Here is an 18,258-nt window from a genome sequence, read left to right as displayed (position 1 = left end):
GGGCAGAGGCTTGTGTTTGGGAGGCCAACTTGGGAGTGAGTGTGGGTAAAACAGGGTTTGTGCTCACATGAGAGTGAGGCGAGCTCTTGAGTGTCAACCTGGGGGTTGTTGGGCGAGCTGGAACCGTGCCTGTGTGTGTGCGCGCGCGCCAAGTTGGATTTCTCCTTTGGATGGGCGGCGGGGACGCGTGATCGCAGGAGGCCACGTTAGGGTCCCGGCGCGCAGGAGGTGCGGCCGGCTGGGCGGGCGAGGCGGGCGAGCGGAACACGCCGCCGCTCCGGCCCAAGCGCTTCGCTCGCTGACTCGGGGCTCGCAGGGGACTGGCAGGAACCGGAGCAGCACTGCCGCCTCTGGCGCGAAGGCTCAGGCGCCTCCTCCCGCCCCAGTCACTGTGGTTCGGCGCACGCTGCCGGCTGCTGCCCTTTCCGCCTTTGGGGAAGAGAACCCACGGGCCGCTGTCGCGATCCAACCATGGCCTCGGGCCGCAGAGGCTGGGACAGCTCCCATGAAGACGATCTGCCCGTGTACCTGGCCAGGCCGGGCACCACCGACCAGGTCCCGCGGCAGAAGTACGGAGGCATGTTCTGCAACGTGGAGGGCGCCTTCGAGAGCAAGACGCTGGATTTCGATGCCCTGAGCGTGGGGCAGCGCGGCGCGAAGACTCCCCGGAGCAGCCAGGGCAGCGTCCGAGGCTCGGGGAGCCGACCTGGCGCCGAGGGGGATACCCCGCACCGGGGCCAAGGCCGGGAGGAGAGCCGGGAGCCCGCGCCCGCGTCGCCCGCGCCCGCTGGGGTGGAGATCCGGAGCGCCACCGGCAAGGAGGTTTTGCAAAACCTCGGCCCCAAGGACAAGGTAAGGGGGCCCGGGTTTCCTCTCCGCCTGTCCTCGCTCCCTTTGCAGCCCCGGGGCGCCTTGGCCCGGACACAACTTTCTCTCGTTCACTTTGTGGGGGGGATGGAGGACTAGGGGGAGGAAAAGGGCACCCTCCGCCGAGTGCATCGAGACCTTCCAGCCCAAATCTGAATTATTCACGCGCGTCCCCACTGTAGCATCTTTGTGCGCGCGGGACACGGGGTGCGTGGGTCCCCTCCCCTCCCTGCCGCATCCCCGGGCCATCGGTTCTGAGTGGGTGTGTCAGCCCGGCCAGTGCAGGAAGGCTGAGTGACTTCTAGCCCTTCTCTCGGTCTGAGTACCCACCCGCACAATTGTCTTCTTGATCTCCCTTCTGTCTCTAGATTAAATCTCAAGCCAGGTCACCAGGGCAGAGGGCAAACTGGTCCCGGGAAAACGGGGTCATCTCCATAGTACCCGGATGAAAGTACAGGCTGGGCGGTTTCCCCTCTCACTCTTCCAACATTAGCTCTGCTCCTGAAACTTTTCAGTGTGGAGCCACCAGACTAAACACCCGAAACCCCTTGCTTCTCTTCTGCCCTAGGTCGACATTTCACATCTGTGTTTGTTAAGTGTATATTTGTGTAGGTAGCTTGGCGCGAGGCTGGGGAGCCAGGAGGCTGGGGAGCCAGCTGTCTGGGGAAGAGTGGTATTGTATTTTTGAAAATAGGCAAGAGTATTAAGGGCGCATATTAAACTAGTACAGCTGCAAGTTCCCTACTGCTCTGCCATGTGCCAAAGCCAGTTTTTTCTGTGTGTATTTTTTCAGAAACTCATGTCACACTGAGCTTAAGATATGGCACTTAAGATGTGGCACTGAAACTCAGCTTGCCCTCATTTATTTCATAAAAAATCAGGACCATAGTTCAGAAAACTCAGGGCCTGGGCGGGAGGGATTGGAGTATTCAGGAGTTCAAACTGACCCTTTTGAGTTGGGGAACAATAGTAATCAGATACCTCACCCTTGTCTAGATAATGGCTGCAAAATCCAGCCTGCATATATTATATTGGACTAATACGGTTATGAATCATAACCTGAAATGGAAATGTTTGCCTCAGAGCAATTAAAGTTAATGCTAACCCAAGTTTTAGATGTTTTTCCATTAAAATGCAGCGAGCCAGTGAAAGGAGAGAACTCTGTGCTGCTTGATTTTTGGAAGTTTAAAAAAAAATAAACTAAGTTTTAAGAATTGGTAACAGGAAAGAAAGTACCAAAATGAGTATGGTTTTAAGGTGCCTTTGGGGAACATCACTGTGTCTTGGAATCACTCATTTAGTTTGTGATTTTCACATCATCCTTAGAATGTGGGATTCCTCTAGGTCCCACTTAAATACCCTTTTAGGAAAAGCTTCTGATCTTTTGGGAAGGGTTTGGCTGATTTTGAAACTGAAGAATGGCCCTAGGGAAAGATTATTGCCTCTTTTCAGATCTGACTTTGATAAGTATTGAAATGTCCCCTTCCTGATTCGAAGGGATGGGAGAGGTGATGGAAAAGGTCGGTAACAATTGCTATGAGTCAGTGCTATTCCCTTTGCTGGAACACCCCTGATGTAAGCCAGATAATATGCCTGGTTTGCAGGATTTAAGAATGGTAACTAGAGAAAGGGAAAATGTTCCTCTTTTAAACCCAACATGTCTTTCTTTTTCTTTCTTTTTGCAAACCCTGTACTTTTGGCTCTTAATTGAAAAATAATAATACAACCAGGATTTGTAGTGCTACGTGCTTATTTCTAAGTTCGGGCTTGCTGTCAGCTTTATCCAGACCATGTTATTATCTCTAATTTAGTTGAATCACACTGATCGAAGAGACATCAGAGGTTATCTACTTCTGAACTTATTTCCTCCAGGATGAAGATAGGGTGTTTGGATTTATCTTTGTGGCTGAAATGCCTGGCACATTGGAGGTGCTGGATAAAAGTTTGATAAAACCCCCATAATGAAGCCATCTCTTTCGCTATGTAGGTACAAAATCATCATCTGGTCTCTGTTTAAATATTGCCATTTTCAGGGAGCTCACTTCTTCACATGAAGCAATTTTGGAGGATTTTACATTAAAAAAAAAGTCCAAGTCTACCTACCTTAGTTTCTACAAACTATTCTTGGTTCTGGGAATATATGAATAACAATGTTTCCTTATGGTGAGATATTTTAATGAGTTTAAGCATGTAGGCTTGTGTATCTGTCAGAAAAGCTGAGATAATGTTGCAGTAACAAACAGTCCTCAAATCCCAGTGGCTTAATCGAACAATAATGGTTTGGTTTTTGCTCCTGCTACTTGTCTATCATGGATCTTCAGGACAGCTGTTAATCATTGCCCTTCAGAGACCTAGACTGATGGAAGTTCCATGTCCTCACATCCAAGGTAGGAAAAGCATGTGGTAAATTGCTCATAGGCTCTTAAACTCCCGCACTGAAGTTATGTATATGACTTATGGCCATATTTCCTGGACCAGAGCAAATCATCAGTTCATGTTCAGCTTCAAAAAAATTGAGAAAGTTAACAGTCTTACTAGGATTCTGTAAACGGAGATTAGAAATATTTGGGAAATAGCTTTAATCTCTCTCCCAGATCTGGGGGTGGATTAGTGGGATGAAAACTGGCTCAACCATTATAAATTATGTGGCCACAGATGTGTAACGTATTCTGCGGGCCTCAGTTTTCCTCTTTTGCAAAATGCAGATAACAGTGACTACTTTGCATATGGTACTCAATACATGTTAATTATTATTACCCTTTGCTTTTACTGCCTTTTATATGTTTTAGGGCAATTAATCACATTCTCCCTAAAATTCTCCTTTTTAGCCTTATTATTCCTAGTTTCTTCAGCTCTCCCTTCTATGAGCCTTTCACCACTTGAATTTCCTTTTCAGATTATATTATTAATATACTTTATAAATATTCTTTCAAAAATATAATGCCCAGAACTGAACACAGTGTTCTACATGGGATATGGCCATGCCCAAGTGCATTAGGCTAGTTACTTTCCCTGATTTATATACAACTTACGATTCTATAGTAAAGATTACACATAATAATCCAGTAATCCATGTCCTGCTGTTGGCACCATAGTAAATTCTATGTCATTCAAGCCTTCAGAAACTTTTCCACATGAGCTAGGATGTTGTTTTTCAGTTGCTAAGTCATAGCCAACTCTTTGTGACCCCATGGACTACAGCATTCCAGGCTCCTCTGTCCTACTGTCACCTGGAGTTTGCTCAGATACATGTCATTGAGTCAGTGATGCTATCTATCCATCTCATCCTCTGTCAGCCCCTGCTCCTTTTGCCTTCAATCTTTCCCAGCATGAGGGTCTTTTCCTATGAGTCAACTCTTCGCACCAGGTGACCAACCTACTGGAGCTTCAGCTTCAGCATCAGTCCTTCCAACGAATACTCAGGGTTCATTTCCTTTAGGATTGATTGGTTTGATCTCCTTGAAGTCCAGGGTACTCTCAAGAGTCTTCTCCAGCCCACAGTTTGAAAGCATCATCTCTTTGGAGCTCAGGCTTCTTTATTGTCCAACTCTCACATCCGTACATGATTACTGGAAAACCCATAGCTTTGACTATATGAAGCTTTGTCAGCAAAGTGATATCTCTTCTTTTGAACAATGCAATCTAGGTTTGTCATAGCTTTCCTTCCAAGGGGTAAGTGTCCTTTAATTTCATGGCTGTAGTCACTGTTCACAGTGATTTTGGAGCCCAAGAAAAGAAAATTTGTCATTGCTTCCACTTTTCCCCCTTCTATTTGCCATGAAGTGATGGGACTGGATGCCATGATCTTAGTTTTTTGAATGTTGAGTTTCAAGCCATTTTTTTCACTGTCCTCTTTCACCCTCATCAAGAGGCTCTTTAGTTCCTCTATATTTTCTGCCAATAGGGTAGTATTATTTGTATATCTGAAGTTGTAGATATTTCTCCCGGCAATCTTGATTCCAGCTTGTGATTCATCCAGCCAGGCATCTGTCGTGATGTACTCTGCATAGAAGTTAAATAAGCAGGGTGTCAGTGTACAGCTTTGTTGTACTATTTTCCCAATTGTGAATCAGTCCATTGTTCTATGTACAGTTCTAACTGTTGCTTCTTAAAGCCAGGATATCTGCATACTATGTTGCTACAGTTGAACTTAAAACCAAAAGGAAAGAAAAACCCTTTAACTGTAGGATTTTAACTTTTTCCCCTTCTATAATATTCATAACCATTTTAGCTTATTCTTCTACTATCAGGATAATTTTAAAGCTTAGTTCTATAATAAAATATCCCTTGTTCCAGATTTGGACTGTCTATAGATTTGATAATATCTCTTTTTGAACATTTTCTATGTGCCTGACATAGATAGTGGGAAGATCTGCCCTTGCCCTAAATTGTGGTTACATGTCAAGAACAGACACACACACACACACACACACACACCCCACACACAGATCTTCCCACTACATGCACCTTAAAAACCACCTACATCTCCCTGCCAGCCCATTATTCAGTATGCTTGGAGCTCAGTTGCTCAATCTTTGAGAACAGTCTTTGCTACAAAATCCTTATTCTTGCAAGTTAATTCTGCAGCTATCAAAAGAGTTTTTTAAAAAATATCATGATAAAATTAAAATATGCTGTATCTCTAGCATATGTAGTTATTAATTCCCACCTGAAGGAAATCAGTTTGGTTAATAAATGAATACCTTATGAAAGGATTAAATAACAAAAGTGTTTTTCCAGAATAAAAATGTAAAAAAAAAGTCACTGAATTATCCGCCAAATGCCAAGTTCCAGATTTGAGATATCCCTGGGTGTTTCTCTTGCGGTTCTGGACCTATTTGTAAACATTTTGTTAAATTGCATGTTTACATTTTTCTCATGCTAGGCATTCATATTGCCAAAATTCTCCACACAACTTTTTGTTTATAAATTCTGACAGTATAAAAAAGGCAATTCTAAGTGAAAAGAAAATATTTTTTCACCATTTGTCAAGATGGTTTCCACATATGCAGAATTTTCTCTAGCAGTGAAGAAATTACTAAAGGGAGGAGAATTATGATATATGGTCTGCCAAGACCAAATGATTCTGCAAAGACTGTCATCTGTAAAAACAAAGCAATGACATTATGATTACATAGGTCTATTGATAACTCCCTTTTGGGAACTGGGGATCCTTTCTAGTTCCCAGCTTCTCACATGGGCCACTTTTGTGCAAAACGTTTCCTTATGAATTCAGCAGGGCTTTTGGTTCTAGGAGGAGAGAATTTTGAAACTAATGAGATGTGCTTCTTACCTTTTACCATTTGCTTTTTTTTTTTTTAAATCCTGGGAGATGGTTTTCAAAATGATTCAGAGAAATTGAAGTCTTTGTCCTTACCCTCCACAAAGGAAGACAGCTGGCAACAGAATTCTAGGTCTCTACTCATCCGCATCCATACTCTGTAATGCAAAGGCATTTGCTGCTCTGACAAACTAAAGTATGCACTCAGGCTGGGGGAAAAAGCTCTTACCTGGCCCTCAGGCCACACTTGAATTTGAAAGTATATTTACTTAGCCAAACCTGGAAGTGTTTGAAACCATTCAGAACTTTAGTTTAGTTTGACAGTAGGCGTTTGAGGATCATAAAAACTGCGCCTTCTAAGTAATGCTATGATTGGCAGAGTTCCCTCAAAGTAATGGTCCCTGGAGACAGGGTTTTGCTGACAATGCTTGTTAGTAATGTTTTAGAAGACCAGAGGACTGTCTGATGCTTTTCTGTTAGTGATTTCTATATCTGATTCTGTCTATGATTAGTTTCCACTGAGCATTATTCCTGCAAATAATGTTCCTGTGAGACAGCGGGTAAAGCTCCCTAGGAAGAGGAAATCTGACTGAGAAGAGTGCCATCCTTGAGTGCAAGTTCAGCCCTCCTTTTGCAGGACGAGGAAGAAGGTCCATTTGGGTGTGTAAGGACATTTTAAAAATTAAACTTTTAGGAAAATGTTAAAATTTATCTCACATGATATTCAAAAAACAGTTTAATTCCATCAAAATTGTGAAATGAGGCAGAAAAAAAAAAGACAACTGGGTAAACCATTACACTTCCTTTAACTATTAGTTTTCTTCAGCTATACAGTTTGGGTAAGTTGTTAAACTTGCTTCCCAGGTGGCTCAGACGGTAAAGTATCTGCTTGCAATGCAGGAGACCTGGGTTTGAGTCCTGAGTCAGGAAGATCCCCTGGAGAAGGGCATGGTAACCCACTCCAGTATTCTTGCCTGGAGAATCCCATGGACAGAGGAGCCTGGTGGGCTACCGTCCATGTGGTCACAAAGAGTTGGACATGACTGAGCGACTAACAGTTAGGCAAGTTACCTCACTTTTCTGAGTTTTAGTTTCGTCCTTTCTAAAATAAAGGGGCCAGACCAGATGGTCTATAACCTTCTCTGATTGTGTACCTTTATGCACAAAATTTTAGAGCATGCTCTCTTTCTGTATGTATATATTATATATACATATATGTGTACACAGATGTGCATATATATAAATTACATATATATACTGTATATAAATCTATTAATATCTTAAGGCATTATTAAATGTAAAACTACATATATATGTTATTGTTGTTGTTTAGTCACTAAGTCGTGTCCAACTCTTTTGTGACCCCATGGATTGTAGCCCACCAGGCTTCTCTGTCCATGGGATTTGCCAGGCAAGAATACTGGAGTGGGTTGCCATTCCCTTCTTGAGAGGATCTTCCCGACCCAGGGACTGAACTTGTGTCTTCTGCTTGGCAGGCCATGCATATATGTAAGTTACATATACAAATAATTTATTAATATCTTATGACATTATTAAATACAAAGAAAAAGTACAAACTGAAAAGGAAATGTTTTCAGAGATACAAGTGCATCCTGATATTTTTTTCTTATACTCTGGTGGCTTGTCTTGCCCACCATTGGGTGAGTGCCTGTAAGTCTGTGATCTTTGGAACAATGCTGTAGCAGTCAGTGGTTCTAATACTCTAGTCATTAGTGAATTAATTGTCAGCCTGAGTTCTTCAGGGACATATCCTCTTTTATGGACTAGTAACTGGAGAAAAGTTCACAGCCCTTGAAGGTTTGTGATGAGGCTGCAAGCCAGGTGCTGGTTAGTGCTCAGTGTACTTTATTATGTGTGGGGTTGGGCCAGTGGGATATGGATAACAAGGGTCACCATAAATATAATGAGAAGTCCCCAGATCTCCCTTTATGCACTAATTTTCTGTTTTCTCATTGATTCAAAAACACTTACTAAGCACTAGTTATGTAGGTGCACAATCAAAAACTAGTATTGGAGGGTCAAAGATGAATGAAATAGATAAACATTAGGAAAACATAAACTGCCTTTCATCATAATCTCCCAGAAAAAATTGCCATTAACAGGAGTATACTTTCTCTATTTCAAAATACAAGTGGGAACATGCAGCATTATCTGTTTCTAAGCAATTTTTTTAAACCACTTTTTGAAGCATTTATTAAACTTTATTTCTTTTTTTAGCACGCTTGCTTTTTATTTTTTTATTTTTTTTTCTAATTTTATTTTATTTTTAAACTACATAATTGTATTAGTTTTGCCAAATATCAAAATGAATCCGCCACAGGTATACATGTGTTCCCCATCCTGAACCCTCCTCCCTCCTCCCTCCCCATACCATTTCTTTATTTCTGAGAGTAAGTTTAGGTTCATAGCATAATTGGGTGGAAAGTACAGAGATTTCCCATATTTTTCATGCGTAACCTCCTCCATTCTTGCATAACCACCTCCATTACCAGCATCAGAGTTTGTTGCAATTGAGAATCTATTGACACATTCTTATTACTTGAAGTCCATGGTTTACATTAGGGTTCACTCTTGGTGCTGTACATCCTCTGGATTTTGATAAATGTATAATGACATGTATCCATTATTATTATATCATACAGAGTATTTTCACTACCCTAAAAATCCTTCGTGCTGCGTATATTCATCCCTCTCTTTCCTCTAACCCCTGACAACTACATTTTAAAAAACTGTTTCTATAGTTTTGCCTTTTCCAGAACGTCATACAGTTGGAATCATATAATATCCAACATTTTCGGGTTGTTTTATTTTATCCGTAATACGGATTTAAATTTCCTCCATGTCTTTTCATTTTAGCACTGAATATTCCAGTGTCTAGATTTACTACAGTTTACTTATCCATTCACTTACTGAAGGACATCTTGGTTGTGTCCAGGTTTTGGCAGTTAGGATTAAAGCTGTTGTAAACTTTCCAGCTTTTTGTGTGGACATAAATTTTTAATTTGCTTGAGTAAGTTGAGTGTGATTGTTGGATTGTATGATAAGAATATGTTCTGTTTTGTTAAAAAAAAAAATTTCTAAATTGTCTCATAAAGTTTTGTATTCCCACCAGCAATGAATGAGAATTCCTTGTGCTCCACACCTTTGTCAGCATTTGGTATTATCACTATTTTGGGTTTTAGCCATTCTAATAGGTATGTGGGGCTTCCCTAGTAGCTCAGACGGTAAAGTGTCTGCCTGCAATGCAGGAGACCTGGGTTCGATCCCTGGGTCAGGAAGATCCCCTGGAGAAGGAAATGGCATGTAGTAATATCTCATTGTTGCCTTAGCTACAACTGTGTTGCAGCTCCCTAATGACAGAACATGCTGAACATGTTTGTATATGCTTACTTGTCATCTGTATATTCTCTTCTTGTAGGTGTCTGTTCAGGTCTTTTGTCCATTTTTAAATTGGGTTGTTCATTTTATTATTGTTTTAAACATTCTTTTATATTTTGTACAAGGGTCGTTTATCATTTGTGTATCTTACAAGTATTTTCTCCCAGTCTGTGGCTTGTCTTCTGATTGTCTTGTCATTTTGTTGTGTGGAGCAGAAGTTTTAAATTTTTAACCAAGTTCACCTTATTCATTATTTCTTTTGTGAATTGTACCTCTGTTGTATCTAAAAAGTCATTGCCATACCCAAAGGCATTTAGATTTTCTTCTGTCTTCTAGGGATTTAGAGTTTTGCATTTTACATTTAAGTTTGTGATCCATTTTGAACTAAATTTTGTAAAGGGTGTAAGATCTGTGTCTGGATTCACTTTTCTCTTGTGGATGTCCGGTTGTTTCAGCACCATTTGTAGAAAGACTGTCTTTGTTCCATTGTATTCTCTTCACTCCTTTGTCCAAGATCAGTTCAGTTCAGTTCAGTCGCTCAGTCACGTCTGAGTCACTCTTTGCAACCCCATGAATCAGCACGCCAGGCCTCCCTGTCCATCACCAACTCCTGGAGTTCACCCAAACTCATGTCCATCCAGTTGGTGACGCCATCCAGCCATCTCATCCTCTGTCGTCCCCTTCTCCTCCTGCCCCCAGTCCCTCCCAGCATCAGAGTCTTTTCCAATGAGTCAACTCTTCGCATGAGGTGGCCAAAGTACTGGAGTTTCAGCTTCAGCATCAGTCCTTCCAATGAACACCCAGGGCTGATCTCCTTCAGAATGGACTGGTTGGATCTCCTTGCAGTCCAAGGGACTCTCAAGAGTCTTCTCAAACACCACAGTTCAAAAGCATCAATTCTTCAGTGCTCAGCTTTCTTCACAGTCCAACTTTCACATCCATACATGACCACAGGAAAAACCATAGCCTTGACTAGATGGACCTTTGTTGGGAAAGTAATATCTCTGCTTTTCAATATGCTGTCTAGGTTGGTCATAACTTTCCTTCCAAGATCAGTTGACTGTATTTATATGGATCTATTTCTTGGCAATACCGCACTGTCTTGATTACTGTAGTTTTATAGTAAGTATAGAAGTTGAATAATATTGGTTCCTTAGTTTCTTATCATCAAATATTCAGATTGTCCATTTCTTCTTGTGTGAGTTTTAGTGGATTGTGTCTTTCAAGGAATGAGTCCATTTCATCTGGGTTATCAAGTTTATGGGCATAGAGTTTTTCATAATACTCCTTTATTATCTTTTTAATGTATATGGAATTTATGATGATATCCCGTTGTTTTTTCAGATATATGTAATTTATACATATAATTTATGTCTTCTCTTTTTTCTTTAACTATCCTGCCTAGATACTTATCAATTGTATTGATTTTTTTGAAAAATCAAGCTTTTGGTTTTAATGTTCTCTGTTGTTTTTTTTGTTTTCAATTGAATGGATTTGTTCTGATTTTTACTTTCTTTTCTTCTGCTTAATTTGGATCTAATTTGTCTTTCTTTTCTAGTTTCCTAAGATGAAAACTTAGACTTGATTTTAGACCTTTATGCCTTTCCAATATATGCATTCAATGTTATACGTTTTCCTCTAAGCACTGCTGTAATTTCATTCCGTGGATTTTGGTATGTTGTGGTTTCACTTTTATTTTCTCAAAATATTTAAAAATTTCTTTTAAGATTTCTTCTTTGCCGCGTGTGTTACTTAGAAGGGCACTGTTTAATCTCCAAGTATTTGGGGGATATTCTGGCTATCTTTCTCTTATTGATTTGTAGTTTAATTCTACTGTGGTCTGAGAATAAATATTATGTGATTTCTATTATCTTAAATTTAGTTAAAAGTATGTTTTATAGCCCAGAATGTGGTATATCTTGGTGAATGTTTTGTGTGAGCTTGAGGAGAATGTAAAGCCTGTTGTATTTGGATGAAATAGTGTGTAGATATCAGTTATAGCTAGTTAATTGATAGTTCTGTTACATTCAACTATGTCTTTATTGCTTTTCTGCCTACAGGATTTGTCCATTTTCAATGGGGGGGGTATTAAAATCTCTAAGTGTAATAGTGGATTTATCTTTTTCTATTTGAAGTTCTATCAGATTCTGCCTCACATACTTTAATGCTCTGTTTTTAAGTACATATACATTTAGAATTGTTATACCTTCCTGGAGAATTAATCCCTTTATCATTAAATAATACCCTTCTTTATACCTGATGACTCTGTTTCTGATGTTCATTCAGTCTCTTCAAACTGTGGAGTGTGTTTTGTTTTTTTTTGCTTTTAGTATAGTTTGTTATTTTTTGTTGAAAGCTAGACACATGTACTAGGTAAAAGAAACTCTAGTAAATAGACCCTCACTAATGTGGTAAGATGTGGGTGGAGGGGAAGCATTCTGCAGTGCTATGATTAGGTCTCAGTCTTTTGATGAGCCTGTATCTCTGAAATCTGAACGTTAGCAACTTCACAGCCCTTCCCTGTCACCCATTAGGTGGGACAGGATGGCTGGAGGGGACTGGAGTTGTGTACTTTCCTTCTCCCACATGGAAGGCTAGAGGTTCTTAGTATTGGATATTCCCTCCCCCGCATCAGGTAGATTAAGCTCTGATCAAACTACAGCAAGTTAGGCTCTGGTGAAGTAGTTTCTTCTGAAGGCAGGCCTTATTCGGAACAGAATGCTCTGGTATATATAAAAATACTCTTCTCCCAGCAAGAAGCCACAGGGCTTTTTCTCTAATATTCGCTCTGAGGATGAGATAGAACTGTTGGAGGCAACAGTCACAGAACGTTTGGGGTTCTCTGGTAACTGGATAACTGGGTCCCCTGGCATTTTTAACTCTCCAAGTTGACAATGCTGTGCCTCCAGCAATTCATCAATCCCAGTTCAGCTCTTCTTACCTCAGCAGTGTTTCCTCTGGGAATGTTTGCTCCTGACTTTCTGCTCAGGTGAGGTGTGATTCTGCATTCACCCCTCTGTTTCCTCCAATCTGGGAGGCAGTGGTTTTCTCTGTGTCCTTACCTTTCTGCTGGATCTAAGAACTGGTAAATTTTTTCAGCTTTTTACTTGTTAGGATGAAGTGGCAACTTCTTAGCTCCTTACATGCTGGATCTGAAATTCTAAACTATTTTTTTTTTAATCTAAGTTATTATGGTACCTTTACAGAGCATCAAAGATTTTTCCAAAATATAACTTACAATAGCAATATAGTACTCTACTGTGAGACATCATGTATTTAATCACTTATTCCTTCTAACTGGACCATTTAAATTGATGTTTTTGTTTTCAATTTTGACTTCATTTTTACTTTCCCTTTTTTTGCTGTTGTAAATAAGGAAGTGGTAGACCTTCTTCTAGCTAAATCTTGTTGTATACCCATTTCATTACCATTTGTCTGTGGGAATTTCCTATAAATGGACACTTGTGGTATGGTCATTTTCATGCTGCAGGATTACTGAGCATGGGGTGGTTGCTTCCAGTGTGGAACTTCATGGGCAAGATTCTACAGTGTATAAAGCCAGGAAAGTGTTTTGTGTAAATTGTGTAAGAAAGACAGATACAGTCTAGGCCAAACTGCTCAATAGCAGATGAGATTAAGGGAACACAAAGCCAAGTAAATGTGGACAAAGTAAAAGACATGAGAAGAAGATTTTAAGTCTTAGCTGGAGATAAAAACCAATGAAGAAAGAAATTTTTAAAGGGCAATCTACCAAAATTCTCCTTGGTAGAGAATTTTTCTCTACCAAAGTAGTTCGTACCCTAATCTATAGTAATTTTACTTTTCCTTGAGTTTAGAGTACAAATATGAGCTTCAAGGTATATTCTAATGAAAAGATCATTTATGGAATACTAATTGATGCAAGATGCTGCTGTTTCTAAGCCTCACAATAACTCTACAAAATAGATACCAACAGCTTCATAGTCTGGAAGAGAAACTGAATCTCAGAGAGATGATTTGACTTCCTGTAGTCAAAAAAACTAGAAATGAACAAGTTAGAATTTAAGCTCTTAGGTGATCCAGTTGCTTTTTATATACCACTTTGCTGTTCCCTTATTATATGTTGGCAGTTAAGAGTTAGTACTGAATAGGGCCCAGCACCTAGAACTGGCTTGGTTAAGAGGGTTATCCAAAATAGACTGTCTACTGGTGAGACCTGTGGGAGAGTAAGAGGACTGTACTCCTAGAACCAAAAGAGTTTGGTAGAGTCCAAAAGGTGAACTCAGTGGCTAAAGCTGAAAATATTGGAAGTGAGGTGGCTCTAGAAAGAGACCAGGAGATAGAGCCAGGGAAGGAATGAGTAAACAGGGACTCAGATAGTTATCATGAAATGCTACAAATGCCTAATAGTTATTTTTTTTTAATTTATTTTTTTGAACTGTAGTTTATTTATAATTTCTATTAACTTTGCTATATAGCAAAATGATTCAGTTATACAAAGAAATGAAGTGAAGTGAAGTCGCTCAGTCATGTCCGACTCTTTGTGACCCCATGAACTGTAGCCTACCAGGCTCCTCTGTCCATGGAATTTTCCATGCAAGAATACTGGAGTGGGTTGCCATTTCCTTCTCCAATACATATATACTCTTTTTAATATTATTTTCCATTGGATATTTAATGCAGTTCCCTGAGCTATATAATAGGACCTTGTTTATCCATTTTATATGTAATATTGTAGTTTGCATTTGCAAATCCCAAACTCGCAATCCATGCCTCCCCCACCCCATCTTCCCCTTGGCAACCACAAGTCTGCTCTTTATGTCCCTGTGTCTGCCTCTGTTTCCTAGGTAAGTTCATTTGGGTCGTATTTTAGATTCCACTGTAAGTGATATCATATGGTATTTGTCTTTCTGACTTACTTCACTTAGTATGGAAATCTCTTAAGTCCGTCCATGTTGCTGCAAATGGCATTGTGTCATTCTTTTTGATGGCATATACTGGCAGTAGTGAGTAGTATTTCATTGTGTACATGTACCGCATTTTATTTATCCTTTCATCTGTTGATGGACATTTTAAGTTGTTTCCATGTCTTGGCTGCAGTGAATAGTGCTGCTCTGAACATAAGAGTGCATGCATCTTTTTGAAATACATTTTTGTCTGGGTATACTTCCAGGACTCGGAGTATTGGGTCATACGGCAACATTATTTTTTGTTTTTTGAAGAACCTCTATACGGTTTTCCACGGTGGCTGCACCAATTTACATTCCTACCAAAAACATAGGAGGGTTCCTTTTTCTCCATACCTTCTCCAGCATTTGTTATTTATAGACATTTTTAACGATGGCCATTCTGACTGGTGTGAGATGGTGCCTCATTGTAGTTTTGATTTGCATTTCTCTGATAATTAACAATGTTGAGCATCTTTTCATGTGTCTGTTGGCCATCTGGAAGTCTTCTTGGAGAAATATCCATTTAGGTATAATGCCCATTTTTTTATTGGATTGTCTGGGTTTTTTGGTTGAGTTGTGTGAGCGGGTTGTATGTTTTGGAAATTAAGTGCTTGTCAGTCACATCTTTTGCAAATATTTTCTCCCAGTCCATAAGTTGTCTTTTCATTTTGTTTATGATTTCCTTGCTGTACAGAAGTTTATAAGTTTGAATAAGTTTGAATTGGTCACATTTGTTTGCTTTTGCTTTTGTCTTATAATTATTTTCATTGGGTGCTGTGGCTTGCTGGTTGCTTGACCTGGTTTAAAGTTGCTTGCTAAGGGCAGATAGTATTTAAAGGATGGTGGCAGAGACGGAGCTCAGATCCAGGTCTGCAGACTCCAGAGCCCATGCAGCACTATTAAGGACTGTCTCTTTTGAGAGCAGAATCACTTGGTTTATTTCTAAGAAGCTGGACTATATCCATACAGAAAAGCTGCAGTCCTTACATGGAATTGGATGTGGGCGATGGAGGAGCTGTTTTCCTCTGACTATATCCTGTCACTTAGATAGAAATAAATAAAGTGAGGTGGAAAGTTGTGTGATAAATGGATACTGAGAATGAAAAAAATACTGTTGGTGAATGGTGGTATCTCACACAATTGGTAGGCAGGGAAAACCTCTCCAGAGGTGTAGTTTTCTCCTACACACCACCAAGGGAGAGTCAGGAAGCCAGTGAGATTACAAGTGGGGAGCAGGGAGTGGGAAATAGGTGGAAGTGATTTGAAATGAAGACAATATCTGGCAATTCTTGTTTTCAGCTAAGTGTCTGAGAATAAAAGGATGAGGTGTCACTGAATTGTCTATAATAAGAGTTTGTAAACTTTATCTGTAAAGGTCCAGGTATTAATAGGAAATATTTTAGGCCTTTCAGGCTATAAGGTATCTGTCCTGGCTACTAAACTCTATACAGCAAAGCCGTCCATAGACAGTGTGTAAATGAATGGATGTGGCTGTGTATCAATAAATCCTTAGTTGCAAAATCAGGTGGTGTGCTGGATTAGACCCAAGAGCAATAGTTTGTCAATCCCTGATCTTGAGTACAATAAAAGGGACATAGGGGTGTGTGTGTGTGTGTGTGTGTGTGTGTGTGTGTGCTGGAATGGCAGAATGAGTAATGGCAATTTGTCAATATGAAAAGATTTAGAAATTTGAAAGAAGTATAGGAACTATACAAGATAATCTAAAAGGCTCAAAAACACCTGTCCACCTTTCAAGATGTCTGAGATTGAGGGAGGATATTAAAAATAAATGTGTATCAGACCATAAAGAGGAAAACAGTGCAAGCAATTTTAAAAAACATTTTATTTACTTAGCTACTTATTTCTGGCTGCACTGGGTCTTCATGGTTGTCTGCAGACTTTATCTAGCTGTGGTGCTCCAGCTTCTCTCTGTGGTGGTTTTTCTTGTTGTAGAGCACAGACTGTAGCCATGCTGGCTTTAGCAGTTTGTGTGTGGGCTTAGCTGCCCCATGGCATGTGTGGACTTAGTTCCTGGGTCAGGGATTGAACCTGCATTGGCAGGTGGATTCTTAACTGCTGGGCCACCAGGGAAGTCCCAATGCAAGCTATGTTAGAGAATGAAATATGAAGTGGAGGCAAGGCTTTGTAAAGAACAGACAAGAAAAGGAGGTGGGGGGTGGCGGTAAAGAGGATGACCTGGAAATGAGAGTGAGGAAGAAAGAAAGGAAGTCTGAGCGATTAGGAGGAGGAGGAGGTCAAGCTTTGCTGGGGTGCTCGAAATAGGAGAGGTGCGAGGCAGCAAACAGCCTGGAGCTGCAGAGCTGAGCGGGGCTGGTGGAAAAGACTTCTTGGCAATTGTGAACAGAACTCAGCAGTACTAAGTGAACAGGGAGGAGGCTAGACTCACTCACTCTTTTGTAAAATTTTCTTCTGCCTACTTGAACCAGTTCAAAAAGAACCACCCTCCTACTCTTAAGACATGTCAACAGATTGAAAATAAGGAGCTTTGGGAGTGGACATAGTGGCTCACCCAATAGTGTCTTTAGGAATTTTCAGGGAAAGTGTCCTTGGGTGAGTGTTTATTACCTCTTGGAAGATGTGTGCTCACCGTTCAGGAAACCTGACTTTGGGGTCAGCCGCAGCCGATTACGCAGGAGGCCTGCTGGCAGAGTCAGTGGTTTTCCACTCACTCCTTCCTTCATTGATTCTCTCATCCATCTGTGCGTCCAACAGATATTTATTGAGAGTCCACCATGAGCCTCTTCCGGATCACCAGCAGTCAGGGATCTGTCAGGCACTTGAAGGGACTGTGTGGAAGAGGTGATGGCAACTTTAAAAATGAGTGTTCTGAAGCAGGGAGCAGGTCAGAGGAAGGGAGGGCAGGAAATGGATATTAGCAAAAAGAGTTTTCCATCGCTAGACAAATTCATCCAACTAGACTGTGGAATCTCAGAACTAGAAGTTTCAAAGATCATTTTGTCTCTTTCACTTTAGAAACAGGAAAATTGAGACCTCAAGAGGGGAATAAGGATAAAAAATAAGATTTAATGAGTGCTTATATGCCAGGCACCATTTTTTTTAAACAGTGGTAAAATATGACATAAAATGTATCATTTTTAAACATTTTCAGTATATTTCAGTCATAGTAAGTACATTTACAAGGTTGTACAGTTATTGCCACTCTCTACTTCCATAGCTTTTCCATCACCCCAAAAGGAAACTCTCCACCCATTAATTAGTCACTCCCCATTCCCCTCTCCCTCCAGCCCTTCAGTTCAGTTCAGTTCAGTTCAGTCCCTCAGTCGTGTCCGACTCTTTGCAACCCCATGAATCGCAGCACGCCAGGCCTCCCTGTCCATCACCAACTCCCAGAATTCACTCAAACTCACGTCCATCAAGTCGGTGGTGCCATCCAACCATCTCATCCTCTGTCGTCCCCTTCTCCTCCTGCTCCCAATCCCTCCCAGCATCAGAGTCTTTTCCAATGAGTCAACTCTTCGCATGAGGTGGCCAAAGTACTGCAGTTTCAGCTTTAGCATCATTCCTTCCAAAGAACACCCAGGGCTGATCTCCTTTAGAATGGACTGGTTGGATCTCCTTGCAGTCCAAGGGACTCTCAAGAGTCTTCTCCAACACCACAGTTCAAAAGCATCAATTCTTTGGCGCTCAGCTTTCTTCACAGTCCAACTCTCACATCCATACATGACCACAGGAAAAACCATAGCCTTGACTAGACGGACCTTTGTTGGCAAAGTAATGTCTCCGCTTTTCAATATGCTGTCT

General features: G+C 40.8%; 1 protein-coding gene across 1 annotated transcript in view; it reads left to right on the top strand.

The window, feature by feature from the left end:
• The first annotated feature begins 388 nt into the window (after positions 1-388).
• The window catches only part of DPYSL3 (dihydropyrimidinase like 3), a 117,329-nt gene continuing 99,459 nt past the window's right edge, over positions 389-18,258 (top strand). Inside the window, exon 1 of the mRNA XM_086412205.1 lies at positions 389-852. Within this exon, the coding sequence (XP_086268331.1) occupies positions 472-852 (381 nt within the window). The 5' untranslated portion in view covers positions 389-471. The remainder of the gene's footprint in view (positions 853-18,258) is intronic.

This window comes from Bos grunniens, chromosome 7, assembly GCF_055505025.1.
Source record: "Bos grunniens cultivar Pamir isolate PY7600 chromosome 7, Bosgru_T2T1.0, whole genome shotgun sequence".
NCBI lineage: Eukaryota > Metazoa > Chordata > Mammalia > Artiodactyla > Bovidae > Bos > Bos grunniens.
The sequence above is the reverse complement of the archived record's forward strand: the minus strand, read 5'-3'. Positions and strand labels throughout refer to the sequence as shown.